This window comes from Muntiacus reevesi, chromosome 13 (assembly GCF_963930625.1).
Source record: "Muntiacus reevesi chromosome 13, mMunRee1.1, whole genome shotgun sequence".
Taxonomy (NCBI): Eukaryota; Metazoa; Chordata; class Mammalia; order Artiodactyla; family Cervidae; genus Muntiacus; species Muntiacus reevesi.
In genome coordinates, this window is record NC_089261.1 from 64,136,371 (window position 1) to 64,149,994 (window position 13,624).

At 48.3% G+C, this 13,624-nt stretch overlaps 1 protein-coding gene across 4 annotated transcripts in view; it reads right to left on the reverse strand.

The window, feature by feature from the left end:
- The window catches only part of GATB (glutamyl-tRNA amidotransferase subunit B), a 91,138-nt gene that overhangs the window by 3,063 nt on the left and 74,451 nt on the right, over positions 1–13,624 (reverse strand). For 3 of the 4 annotated variants that reach the window (XM_065904703.1, XM_065904701.1, XM_065904702.1), the window contains one exon: positions 9,464–9,542. In XM_065904703.1, the coding sequence (XP_065760775.1) occupies positions 9,464–9,542 (79 nt within the window). Of the gene's footprint in view, positions 1–2; positions 5,171–9,463; positions 9,543–13,624 lie in introns of those variants that run through there. The other variant, XM_065904704.1, reaches the window with a different exon arrangement.

The window sequence follows — 13,624 nt, forward strand, 5'->3', positions numbered from 1 at the left end:
GTGGAGAGAGGAGGGCTCAGCTCTTCCGCCAGCTCCACTTGCTGGGGCAGGAGGAGGGTCAGTGAGTTCCAGCCACGGGCAGACACTGAGCCCGGGACCACGCTGGTGGAGACGGGGATGGGTCATCCACGCTGGCGGACTCCGTGATTCCTCACAGGGCCCCACTGACACGAGTTCCACTGGATGAATGAGCGGAGGGGACGCGTTGGCTCATAACAGAAATCACCTGCAAGGCCTTCTTTTAAGCATCTCTGCAGCAACCCTTTCCCGGGAAGCAGGCATGGATACTGCCTGCAGCCGGGGCCTGGAAGCTGAATGCCTGGTGGTCACGGGTTTCTGCAGCCACTGAGGCTCAAAGTGCAGAGCCGGCCTGAGTTGACCGCCCAGGCTCAGCCTGGTTGCCTGGCACCCAGTACAGCTGGGACCCAACAGGCCCCAACCCTGGCTGGATCTGCCTGGGCCAAAGTAACCAGAGTAGAGGCAGCTCAGGGATCACGGCCAAAATACAGCATTCAGAACAAGGCTGGGAAGATGCTTTTAAATGCAGAGAGGCTGGCTGCTCCTGGAGTGGGTGGTGGGCTAGAGCTGGGGTGAGGACCAAGTGACCCAGGGATGCACACCCCTCGGGGGCCTCCAGGAGCAAATGCCTGGGGGCCGTAGTGTTCTCCACGCCAGAGTTAAGAATGCATCAGCTTATTAGCTGTCCAAATCAGTCAAGTGGCGCCCAGCTCCAGCCCCCGTGAGCTGACACAGTGGGTTCCAGAATCCAGTCCTCTGCTCCTTCCCATTTAAGACAGAGACTGCACTCCTGGCTGGAGTCGAGCAGGGCGGGAGCCTCTGCAGGTGGCCCAGGCCAGACTCCGCGGGCTCCCCTGGCCCCCTTGCTGCAGTCATCCTGGCTCCGGGGTTGCCAGCCTCGTGCTGCAGCACTGATCCTCAGCTTTTGTCCAAGTTTGATCTACACCCTGGGAGGCACTATGGAAGCGCAATTGCTTCTGGCCGGGTGTGCGGCTCCCAGGCCTGCTGCTGCCCATCCAAGACAAACCGTCACAAGGGGTTCCTACCAGCTGAGTGGGGAATGCAGCTGGGGACCCCTGAGCACACCCTGCCCACCAGAGCCGGCTCTGACACATGGGGCAGAAACTCAGCCTTCAGTTCCTGCGCGTCAAGCACACAGCCTTCTAACCACCACCCGACTGTGTCGCTAGCTAGTTAGTTTTAAAAGATCTGCAGGGAAGGCCAGGAGAGCACACAGCCCCCTGGCCTGCCTCCGCCTGTTTGGGTTTCCAGGGTCAGGGTGTGGGGGGAAGACCTGTTCCGGGGGGGGGTGGCGACAGGCAAGACAGAGAGGGTGCCCCTCTGGGCAGAGGTAGGCGTCATGAAAGGTCTTTCTCCCAGAAAGGCATGGCCATCAATGTAGGCCTCTGAGAGCAGGCGGCCCAGGAAAACATCCAAAGAACTGACCCGCCAAAAAGGGAGGAAGAGACATCAGATCATTTGAAAGTTTTACTGCACGCCACAACATTTTCTGCATTAAAAGGTTTCTGGTGATTTGTTTAAAAGCAGACCTCTGAGAAGACAAGTGGAAACGGCTCACACGGCGTGCTAAGGAGACAACCCCTGGGGGACAGCGGGCCACGTGCCCCTCCTTTAGGCTCGCACGGTGGAGACACGCATGGATCTGGGGTGCTCACTCTCGGGGCCTGGCTGGCCAGCAGTCTATGCAACACGGAGGGCCGCTGAGTCCCCGGAGGCTCGGGACCTTAGTCTGCCAGCCGCAGCGGGCTTGTGGCTCTGCAGGTGGGGTTTGGTGGGCCCTGTCCTTGGCAAGGACAGGAGACAGGGACTCTGTCAGTAGACAGAAATGGATCTTGTGAGAGGACAGCCCAGGTGCTTTTGTCTGCAGTTACCAGAAGTTTCTCAGGGTGATAAATAATCTTTGAGTTTCTGTTGCCCTCCTAACTCTTCGGTGCCTGGGGAGCTAAGGGGAGGAGGTTTGTCAGTCTCAGAAGCACTGCTGGGACACCTGGGGGGAAGGGGTAGTGGAACGTGTCAGGGATGAAAATAATGGGTGATGATGGAAGGGAGAGCCAGGTGGCGAAAGACGGATTAATAATAAATTCGACATAAAGTGGGAGTCTTTGGAGTCCAGAACATTCTCAACGCAGGATGACTCCTGCTTATTTGTCATTCTGAGTAGTCATCCTGAGTCAACTTTCTTCCCCATCTCCTAGTTATCCAATCCACTTCTGTCAGAGGAAACACCAATAACCTGTGGAACATGATTCTTTCTGCCTTACAGGCTTGCTAAAACCTAAGGCCTCCTTGGATTCCTCTGCTAAATTCAGTAAAAATTAATTGTAACACATTTTCTACTGTAAAATGTAACACATTTTATAGTACACCATAAAAATAAGACACAATAAGATGCTTGATGTAATTAGTCAAAAGGGGAATGCAAATCAAGGCCACCCTGAGCTATTGCCTTGCACCTACTAGGATAACTAGTCAGAGAGAAGAACTGTTACACTGCGGGTGGGGACGTGGAGGGCTGCAATCATCCCACGCTGCTGACTGGACTGTGAAACGGGGTGGCCCGTCGGAAAACTGTCTGGCAGGTCCTCAAGGTGTAAAACACACAATTACCACGTGACCCAGAGATTCCATTCCTGGAGGTACAGCCCCAAGAACTTTGAAGACGCGTACCAACAAAATCCTGTACACGCATGTTCACAGCAGAGCCCCAAATGGGAACCAACACAAGTGCTCCACTAGCTGATGAATGGCAGGCAAAATGTGGTTCGTCCACACAATGGAATAGTCTTTAGGCATAAAAAGGCAGGAAGTGGCCTTCCTGGTGGTCCAGCGGCTAAGACTCTGTGCGCCCAATGGAGGAGGCCTGGGTTCGGTCCCCGGTCAAGGAATTAGATCCCTCCTGCCACAACTAAAGATCCCATATGCCCCAACTAAGACTTGGTGCAGCCAGATAAATAAATAAAAACAAACAAATATTTTCTAAAAACCTAAGAAAGGCATGAAGTACAGGCATGACGTAGATGGTTTGGAAAACATCATACTAGGTGAAAGAAGCCAGACACGAGCGGTCTATATACTGTAAGAGTCCATTTACCTTACATGTCCGGAATAGGAAAATCCACAGAGACAGACAGCAGATCAGTAGTTGCCTAGAGTGAGGGGTTAATGGGGAGAGACTGCAAATTGAGCACAGGGTTTGTTTTGGGGGTGATGAAAATCTTCTGAAATTAGACAGTGGTGACGGTTATCCATCCTGTGACTAGACTAGAAACCAACGAACTGTACACCTCTTCAAAAATAAAGCTGGACTTCCCTAGTGGTCCAGTGTTGGGAATCTGCTTGCCGATGCAGGGGCCATGGGTTCCATCCCTGGGAAGGGAAGATCCCACACGCCGCGGGGCAGCTGATGCTGTGGTCCACAAGGAGAGAAGCCACCGCAATGATAGAAGCCACGCGCAGCAGGGGAGACTCAAATCAACTCAGAATAAACAAGCAGAACTAAGGAACAATACATAAAAACCTCTTATTTTCAAAAGTCTTATTTTTTTTAACCCACCATCTGCACATCCCATAATCCAGTCTTCCAACGGTCTCTCTGCATGAAAATCTGCCTGGGATGACGTTCACCCAATACTAACGGTAGTCAATTTAAGGTGGTAGAATTCGAAAATTACTTAAGTTTTTATAATGAAAAAGAATACCATTTTTCCTACCAGAAAAATCAGTTATTTTTTTAAAAAACAAAGTAGAAAAATGAAAAGGCAAACCTCCTAAGGCAACAGTGTATAAGGGAGAGTCCCTCATGTGACACACGCTGACTGCCTTGCTAGTAAGACTTTTATTTTGATTCTATAGTTGCCTCACAGAAGCCAGGATCCACCCCTACCTCCTTTAAACACACCAGAAGCGAACAGAATCCAAAAATGTCTCTATCTGTACTGACCCCGGCAGTCAGCAGCCCCTGCAGTTCCCAGCTCTGTCCTGAAACTCACACATTCACTGCACCCAGTTTTCTTCACTGGGGCAGGAGGAGTGGGAAGGGGAAGGTCTTTTTCTCTTCGGTTTCTAACGCTACAATTCATCTGACCTCACATGCACATACAGTCTCTTTCTGCCCTCAGGCCATTACTCTTTCTGCTGCTGCGGAGCTCCGTCATAACCGTTTGTATTCCTCCGACATCCAGGCAACCAAAAGCCTGCCTGATGTGCCGTGGTTCCTGCACTTGGCAGCCTCGCTTGGTGGTGGGTAAACAGTCTTTATTAGCTCCTGTCCCTGGCTTCCCAGCTCAGAGCGGGGTGTATGCTCCATGGTGCCTTGTAATTAGCCCAAAGCGGCAGCTTCTCCAAAGCCTCACTTTGTAACCTGCCACTACTGAGGACGTGTATAAATATTAGATGCAAAAGGCAGCATTAAAATAACATTAAGTTTCTGGCTGAAGCACTTGACAGCTGTGAGATCTGAAGTTGAGATCAGGCGGCTGCCTTGGTGCTCTTTATCTTGGTGCTTATTTGTAAGCGTTTTCTGAGTTCCAGGAACCTTGGGCCTACCTGAGACTGTCTGGCGGGGGTGGAGATGAGGCGGAAGGCCACCTCTGACAGTGATGCTATTTTTTTCTGGGTCTTCACACATTAGGCATGCGTGTAGACTTTGATCTATGTAGTGGTAAGTGGTCTGTCTGACCGCACCCTTCCTGCTGGAAGAATGACTTTCAGGGGTAACCATGTGAGCCCTGGTACTGGGCGGGAGGCTGCAGAGGATGGGACGGGGGGACGAGGTCAGGGAGCAGTGCTGGCCACCCCGGGCGCAGGGCATGCTCGCCGTCCAAGCCCCCGGGAGCTGCAGGGCCCCACCTCTCATAAACAAATGTTTGGGAAATATTCCAGGCAAGGCCTGGAACAACTACTCTCCCTGGTTAACAAAGATGAAAAGCACGTTACCTCTGTCGCACATGTGAGAGGCTTTATTTCATTTGTTACATAAACTGTTCCTACCTCTCAGTATAAAAACAACCCAGTGACTTCTCTAAAAACAGCACTTAGACAGTTCCCTGGTAGTCCAGTGGTTAAAAGTCCTCCTGCCCAAAGGAATCCATAAACGAGATGAAAAGACAACCTTCAGAATGGGAGAAAGTGACTGCAAATGAAGCAATGGACAAAGGATTAATCTCCAAAATATAAAGCAGCTCACAGAGCTCAGTATCAGAAAACAAACAACCCAATCAAAAAATGGGCAGAAGACCTAAACAGACATTTCTCCAAAGAAGACGTACAGATGGCTAATAAACACATGAAAAAATGCTCAACATTGTTTATTATTAGAGAATGTAAATCAAAACTAAAATGAGGTATCACCTCACACCAGTGAGAATGGCCATCACCAAAAAATCTACAGACAATAAATGCTGTAGAGGGTGTGGAGAAAAGGGAACCCTTTTGCCAGCTGTTGGTAGGAATGCAAATTGATAACAGTCACTATGGAGATACCTTTAAAAATTAGGAAAAAAACTACCAGATAACCCAGAAACCCCATTACTAGTATCAGTTCAGTTCAGTTCAGTTGCTCAGTCATGTCCGACTCTTTGCGACCCCATGAACTGCAGCACGCCAGGCTTCCCTGCCCATCACCAACTCCCGAGTTTACTCAAACTCATGTCTATTGAGTCGGTGATGCCATCCAGCCATCTCATCCTCTGTCGTCCCCTTCTCCTCCTGCCCTCAATCTTTCCCAGCATCAGGGTCTTTTCAAGTGACTCAGCTCTTCATATCAGGTGGCCAAAGGATTGGACTTTCAGCTTCAGCATCAGTCCTTCCAATGAACACCCAGGACTGATCTCCTTTAGGATGGACAGGTTGGATACCCTCACAGTCCAAGCGACTCTCAAGAGTCTTCTCCAACACCACAGTTCAAAAGCATCAATTCTTCAGCACTCAGCTTTCTTTATTGTCCAACTCTCACATCCATACATGACTGCTGGAAAAACCATAGTCTTGACTAGATAGACCTTTGTTGACAAAGTAATGTCTCTGCTTTTTAATATGCTATCTAGGTTGGTCATAACTTTCCTTCCAAGGAGTAAGCATCTTTTAATTTCATGGCTGCAGAAACCAAATGTAGAGATTTTGGAGCCCCCAAAAATAAAGTCAGCCACTGTTTCTCCATCTATTTGCCATGAAGTGATGGGACCAGATGCCATGATCTTAGTTTAGTGAATGTTGAGCTTTAAGCCAACTTTTTCACTCTCCTCTTTCACTTTCATCAAGAGGCTCCTTAGTTCTTCTTCACTTTCTGCCATAAGGGTGGTGTCATCTGCATATCTGAGGTTATTGATATTTCTCCCAGCAATCCTGAGTCCAGTCTGTGCTTCATCCAGCCCAGTGTTTCTCATGATGTACTCTGTGTGTAAGTTAAGTAAGCAGGGTGACAATATACAGCCTTGACATACTCCCTTCCCTATTTGGAACCAGTCTGCTATTCCATATCCAGTTCTAACTGTTGCTTCCTGACCTGCATATAGATTTCTCAAGAGGCAGGTCAGGTGGTCTGGTATTCCCATGTCTTTCAGAATTTTCCACAGTTTATTGTGATCCACACAATCAAAGGCTTTGGCACAGTCAATAAAGCAGAAATAGATGTTTTTCTGGAACTCTCTTGCTTTTTCTATGATCCAGCGGATGTTGGCAGTTTGATCTCCGGTTCCTCTGCCTTTTCTAAATCCAGCTTGATCATCTGGAAGTTCATGGTTCACGTATTGCTGAAGCCTGGCTTGGAGAATCTTGAGCATTACTTTACTAGCATGTGAGATGAGTGCAACTGTGTGGTAGTTTGAGCATTCTTTGGCATTGACTTTATTTGGGATTGGAATGAAAACTGAGCTTTTCCAGTCCTGTGGCCACTGCTGAGTTTTCCAAATTTGCTGGCATATTGAGGGCAGCACTTTCACAGCATCATCTTTCAGGATTTGAAATAGCTCAACTGGAATTCCATCACCTTCATTAGCTTTGTTCATAGTGATGTGTCCTAAGGCCCACTTGATTTCACATTCCAGGCTGTCTGGCTCTAGGTGAGTGATCACACCATCATAATTATCTGGGTTGTGAAGATCTTTTTTGTACAGTTCTTCTGTGTATTCTTGCCACCTCTTCTTAATATATTTTGCTTCTGTTAGGTCCATACCATTTCTGTCCTTTATTTTATTTTTTTCATTTCTATCCTTTACTGAACCCATCTTTGCAACAATGTTCCCTTGATATCTCTAATTTTCTTGAAGAGATCTCTAGTCTTTCCCATTCTGTTGTTTTCTTCTATTTCTTTGAACTGATTGCTGAGGAAGGCTTTCTTATCTCTCCTTGCTATTCTTTGGAACTCTGCATTCAGATGGGAATATCTTTCCTTTTCTCCTTTGTTTTTCACTTTTCTTTTCACAGCTATTTGTAAGGCCTCCTCAGACAGTCATTTTGCCTATTTTCATTTCTTTTTCTTGGGGGTTGTCTTGCTCTCTGTCTCCTGTACAATGTCACGAAGCTCCATCCATAGTTCATCACGCACTCTATCAGATCTAGTCCCTTAAATCTATTTCTCACTTCCACTGTATAATCATAAGGGATTTGATTTAGGTCATACCTGAATGGTCCTGTCGTTTTCCCTACTTTCTTCAATTTTAGTCTGAATTTGGCAATAAGGAGTTCATGATCTGAGCCACAGTCAGCTCCCGGTCTTGTTTTTGCTGACTGTATAGAGCTTCTCCATCTTTAGCTGCAAAGAATATAATCAATCTGATTTCGGTGTTGGCCATCTGGTTGTCCATGGGTAGTCTTCTCTTGTGTTGTTGGAAGAGGCTACTTGCTATGACCAGTGCGTTCTCTTGGCAAGACTCTATTAGCTTTTGCCCTGCTTCATTCTGTACTCCAAGACCAAATTTGCCTGTTACTCCAGGTGTTTCCTGACTTCCTACTTTTGCATTCCAGTCCCCTATAATGAAAAGGACATCTTTTTGGGGTGTTAGTTCTAAAAGGTCTTATAGGTCTTCATAGAACTGTTCAACTTCAGCTTCTACAGCATTACTGGTCGGGGCATAGACTTGGGTTACCGTGATATTGAATGGTTTGCCTTGGAAATGAACAGAGATCATTCTATCATTTTTGAGAGTACATCCAAGTACTGCATTTCAGACTCTTGTTGACTAAGATGACTACTCCATTTCTTCTAAGGGATTCTTGCACACAGTAGTAGATATAATCTGAGTTAAATTCACCCATTCCAGTCCATTTTAGTTCACTGATTCCTTAAATGTCAACATTCACTCTTGCCATCTCCTGTTTGATCAGTTCCAATTTGCCTTGATTCATGGACCTAACATTCCAGGTTCCTATGCAATATTGCTCTTTACAGCATCAGACCTTGCTTCTATCACCAGTCACATCCACAAGTGGGTGTTGTTTTTGCTTTGGCTCCATCCCTTCATTCTTTCTGGAGTTACTTCTCCACTGATCTCCAGTAGCATATTGGGCACCTACCGACCTGGGGATTTCATCTTTCAGTGTTGTATCTTTTTGCGTTTCATACTTTACATACTCTGAGAAAACTGCAATTCTAAAAAAACACATGTTCCCCAATGTTCACTGCAGCACTATTTACAACAGACAGAACTTGGAAATGTCGTAGATGCTAGATGTCCATTGACAGATGAATGGATTAAAGAAGTTGTGGTACGTTAAAGAAGTTGTGGAATATTACTCAGCTATAAAAAGGAATGAATTTGAGTTAGTTCTAATAAGGTAGATAAATGTAGAGCCCATTACACAGTGAAGTAAGTCAGAAAGAGGAAAAACGAGTACTGTATATTAAGGGAAATGTATGCATTCTAGAAAGATGGCACTGATGAACCTGTGTGCAGGGCAGCAAAGGAGACACAGACGCGCATGTGTGCCTATGGGCGGAGACACATGTATACTCACACACGCTGATGTACGGCAGACATCAGCACGATCTTATAAAGCAATTACCCTTCAATTAAAAAGAAATACATTGAAACAAGAGAGCCTGCCTGCTCATGCAGGGGACACAGGTTCGATCCCCGGTGTGGAAAGATCCCACATGCGGTGGGGCACTAAGCCTGTGGGCCACAACTACTGAAGATGTGTGCGCAGAGCCTGCGCCCTGCCATGAAGAGAAGCCCCCGCCCGCTGCAGCTAGAGACCCAGCACAGCCAAAAATAATAAACAGATAATTAACATAAAAAAGTGCTGAGGACATTACCTCCAAAAACAAAGCAATAAACAAAGAAACAGAAACACCCGCCCCCTCAAACAGCACTTAGAAGCATTTATTACAATACCTCCATGATGAAATCCACGTAGTGTGGAGGTTCACATGAAACCTGTACTGGGCCGGCAGGGTGGCTGGACTCCTCAAGAGGTGTGGACATACCTGCTTGGCTGCGGATGAAGAGATGGCCTTCCTGTCCAGCAGGTCCAGCAGCTCAGCCAGGGCGGAGGGTGTGACAGGACTGGACCCCCAAAGGAGAGAAAAAAAGTGTCACTTCACTTTGTCAGCATATGCATTCACGGTTATTCAAGATCAAGGCACGTGACTCTGCAGTTTTGAAATCCCCACCCAGGAATGACAGTAACAGGCCAACTGGACTCCATGTTATTTATTATTTTGTATTTCAGGCTAGAACACATTTTTGTGACTAGTGTTGTTTTTCTTTATTTTACTACCCAACAGTAACCGCTGTTTGGCAGAAGTTGTAGCAACAGACAACTGCTCAGTTTAATTAGTCAAGAAAAAGAGGTGGCTGAAAAATTCATGAACCATGGTGAGAAGAGAAAAAAGAAAGAAAAAAAAAACAGTAATTAAATATTTTCGACTGAAAGATCAGCCTAAAAATTACTTCAAATGAAACAGCTAACAAAGCTGGTTTTGGAGTGTTTTTGTGCAAATATAAATTCTTTTTCACTGTAAGAGTTTTCCTTTTGGGGTGCACTGACTACCAGCCACACCACTGGGTGTCCGCATGCACAGCACACACTTGGCTCTCTCCTGCAGGCTCTCAAGAGCTTTCTGGACACACCAGGGTCCAGAAGTCATTATATCTACACTTCCAGGAAGTGACTTATTTCCAAGGAGCCCATGATGTAAAAGGCCAGGAGGCAACCGGATACGTGAAGTGTCATCAATTCACATTTAGAGGTGGGGGTGGTGAGAGCCTAGGTTAGTGGAAATATTGAATTACAGGCTATTTCTATTAAAATACATGGTCTTGCTACTTTTAAACACACACAGCAACTAGGCTAATGAAACGCTGTCTGTCTGAGGTCACAAGGGCACCTTATAAATAGCCTTATAAATAGCATATTACTGTGAGTGCGCAAACAAAAGCTTCTGGAGTGCTCAGCGAGACTTGACAACACCTTCTGTTTAAGTCTCAGCTCCCATCACGCGATGTTGATTTCCTCGTTATGCTCTTGGATATTTCCTGGGACTCCAGGCCAACCGAGCACAAGTTCACCAGGTCCAACTCAGGTACCATGAGGCCTCACAGCATCGTTCACACAAGAGACAGAGACCCCACTGTGCTCAAGTGTCTGCTCATTCCTGAGAAAGGAGAGGAAACTCCTAGAGGATGTGCGGCTTGGAGAGCGTCAGGTATCGGGAGCAGCTGTAAACCCCGTAATCACGTCTCAGCAGGACGAGGGGGAGAGGGCTGGGAGGGCAACAGATGCCTCTTCTCTAACCTCCCACCCTTACTGACAAGTAATAAAGAATCCAGGTTGCTTTAAAAATTCGGGTTTCTTGGATGTACTACCATCCTAGTCAACATAAAGGCCAATTAGAGTGCAGACCATAATGAGCACCGAGGCTGAACTAGATTTCTCAAGCCTTCAACAGAAAGGGTGCCCATTCCCATGTGAGCTGATGATAAAGGATGTGGGGGTGGCGGAGGACAGAAATAGAACCAGCATAACTGAAAATAGTTCGCCTTTCATCCAATGACCTTAATTCACTATGAAATACTTCCACTGACTTGGGATTTCTCAGTCACCCTTTTATACCCACAGGAGGTCAACAGTGTCTGCGTCTCGGACTCCTTCCCCGACAAGGAGGGCCGGGACACTGTGTCAACTCGGTCTAGCTGTGCCAGGCCTGCCCTCCAGAAAGATGATGGCCAAGATTGGGACCTGTCACCCTAATCCGCAAAGGCCCCTCCTCAGTTACATAAATAAACCACCTGACTTGGAACAGAACGGCAGAAGCACACGCTACTGAACGGCTGCGGTCAGATGACGCTGGTTTCTGGGTCACGAGTGAGTCTCTGCTAAAGAAAACCCTAACTTGAAAGACAGAAGCCGTGAGGGCTGGTCTCCCGTCCCCAGCCTGGCCCGCCTATGAGGCAGAGGGGAGAGGCATCTTTTGACCCTTCCAACTTCACCCGGTCCCTTAGATCTCTTCCGCGATCACAACTCCATCTCCAGCCTGGATCCTGGAAGCAGACACCCCGACACAGCCACAGCCACAGCCACCATGGCTCCTGTGAAATGCGCTGCCCATCGCAATCCACAGGTTCATTTTAGGCCCAAGCATGTGAGACAGAGGCTCGTGGAGGAAGACAGGGAGGCCTGGGCCACCAGGCACTGCTCAGCAGTCCTGCTCATCTCGCCGATTCCCAGCACCCTGCCTGGTGCCCCCACCGAAGCGGCTGTTCTGGAGTCTCCTTTCTGTGCTTTTTCTCATAACGGATTCCCACATCATAAGGCCCCCAGCTTAATGGAAGGCCCAGAATCTTCTATGGTGCTCTCTGCCGCCTCTTCCACCTAACAGTCCGTCAAGCCCGTGCTCCTGACCCTGTCACTTGGCGCTCCTACAAATCCTCCACGGATGCCAGGCTCCTGTCTCCTGTGGCTTTGATCCCACGCCTTCATGAATGCTCAGATCTTCCTTGTCTTAAATGCCTCCAAGTCATCTTGCCATCACTTGCTTCTGTCTGGCGTCTTACCTTATTTCTTATCGATAAAGAGCACCAGTGGTTACTGTCTGCCCTCCTGAGCACATGTCATCTGGATGCCAATTCTATCCTTCTTAAAAATTCTCCTCCCCTCACTTGTTACCAAACATAACAGCTTCTCTGCACTGCTGCGCCCTGCCTCTGGACCACCTTCACTCCCCGGGAAAGCCCTTTCTCCTGGGGCCTCCGCAATCTCTAGAGAGGAGCGGCCAGGGCTCGTTTCTGCATCCCCTGCCTTCACCGTAGTCTGGCGAAGGGGGAGAGCACGTCTGTCCCCAGGATGGCCGCTGCGTTCCCGGCAACGTTCTCCTGCCACCACGCTCGGCTACCTCTCGGGGGTCCCGTCTCCCCACACCACACATCTAAGCCAGGGCTCAGGAAACTTCTTCCAGAAAGAGCTGGGGACCAAATATTTAAGGTTCTGTGGGACACACCGGGTCTCTGTCATGTGCTCCTGGTTTCTATAAGAGATGGCAAGCATCCTCAGCTCATAGGCTGTGTACAGACAGGCTCCCGCCTCCGACATCCCTTTCTTGGACGCGGCCCTGCACATCACACTGTGGGACTAACCCTCCCACCGGCATCAGTCCCTCCTCGGCTCAAACGCCCTCGCTGGTCTCCAGGGCCCCGGGGGCTGCTGCCTGCAGCTGACCTGCAGGTTCAGGGCCTCAGCTGGAGTGAACAACGGAGAGCTACCCTGGCCTGGTTCTACCAGGGAATGCTGCATCAGAGGACTAGTAATCTCCACCTTCATAACTAAATCAAACCTGATATTAATGGAGTTATCATCCAAAAAACCTATATACCCAAAATAATGTAAGGGCCAAGTTCAACAGCACTTTTTGGTGGCTCAGACAGTAAAGAATCTGCCTGCAATGCAGGAGGCCATACTTCTACTCTTGGGTTGGGAAGATACCTTGGAGGAGGGCATGGCAACCCACTCCAGTCTTCTTGCCTGGAGAATTCCACGGACAGAGGAGTCTGGTTGGGCTACAGTCCACGGGGTCGCAAACAATCAGACACGACGGATCAGCTTTCACTTTCTTTTCGGGCTTCCCCGGTGGCTCAGACAGTAAAGAATCTGCCTGCAGTGTGGGAGACCTGGTTTCGATTCCTGGGTTGGAAAGATGCCCTGGAGAAGGGAATGGCTACCCACTCCAGTCTTCTTGCCTGGAGAATCCCATGGACAGAGGAGCCTGGTGGGCTGCAGTTCATGGGGTCAGAAAGAGTCAGACATGACTAAGCGACTAATGTTTTTCTGGTTGGACCCTTTAAACACCAGTCTTCTGAGAGGTCTTTAAAAATGAATGCTCATTTGCAAAATGAGTTCCAGCCAGCACAATCTCCGATGTCCCTTGCCTGGTGTCATCATGAGACTACTGCCAGCTTTGCAGCTACGGCCCTTCCAGGTTTTGGAAACTTTGGTCCAGAAGCCGAGGTTGCTCACAGGTTAACGTCTGCTCCAAGCTCCTGTTCTACCTAAACTGTAAGGCAGAACTTGCTCAGCTTATACTATCAGGGGTGAAACAGATCACCAGCCCAGGTTGGATGCATGAGACAAGTGCTCAGGGCTGGTGCACTGG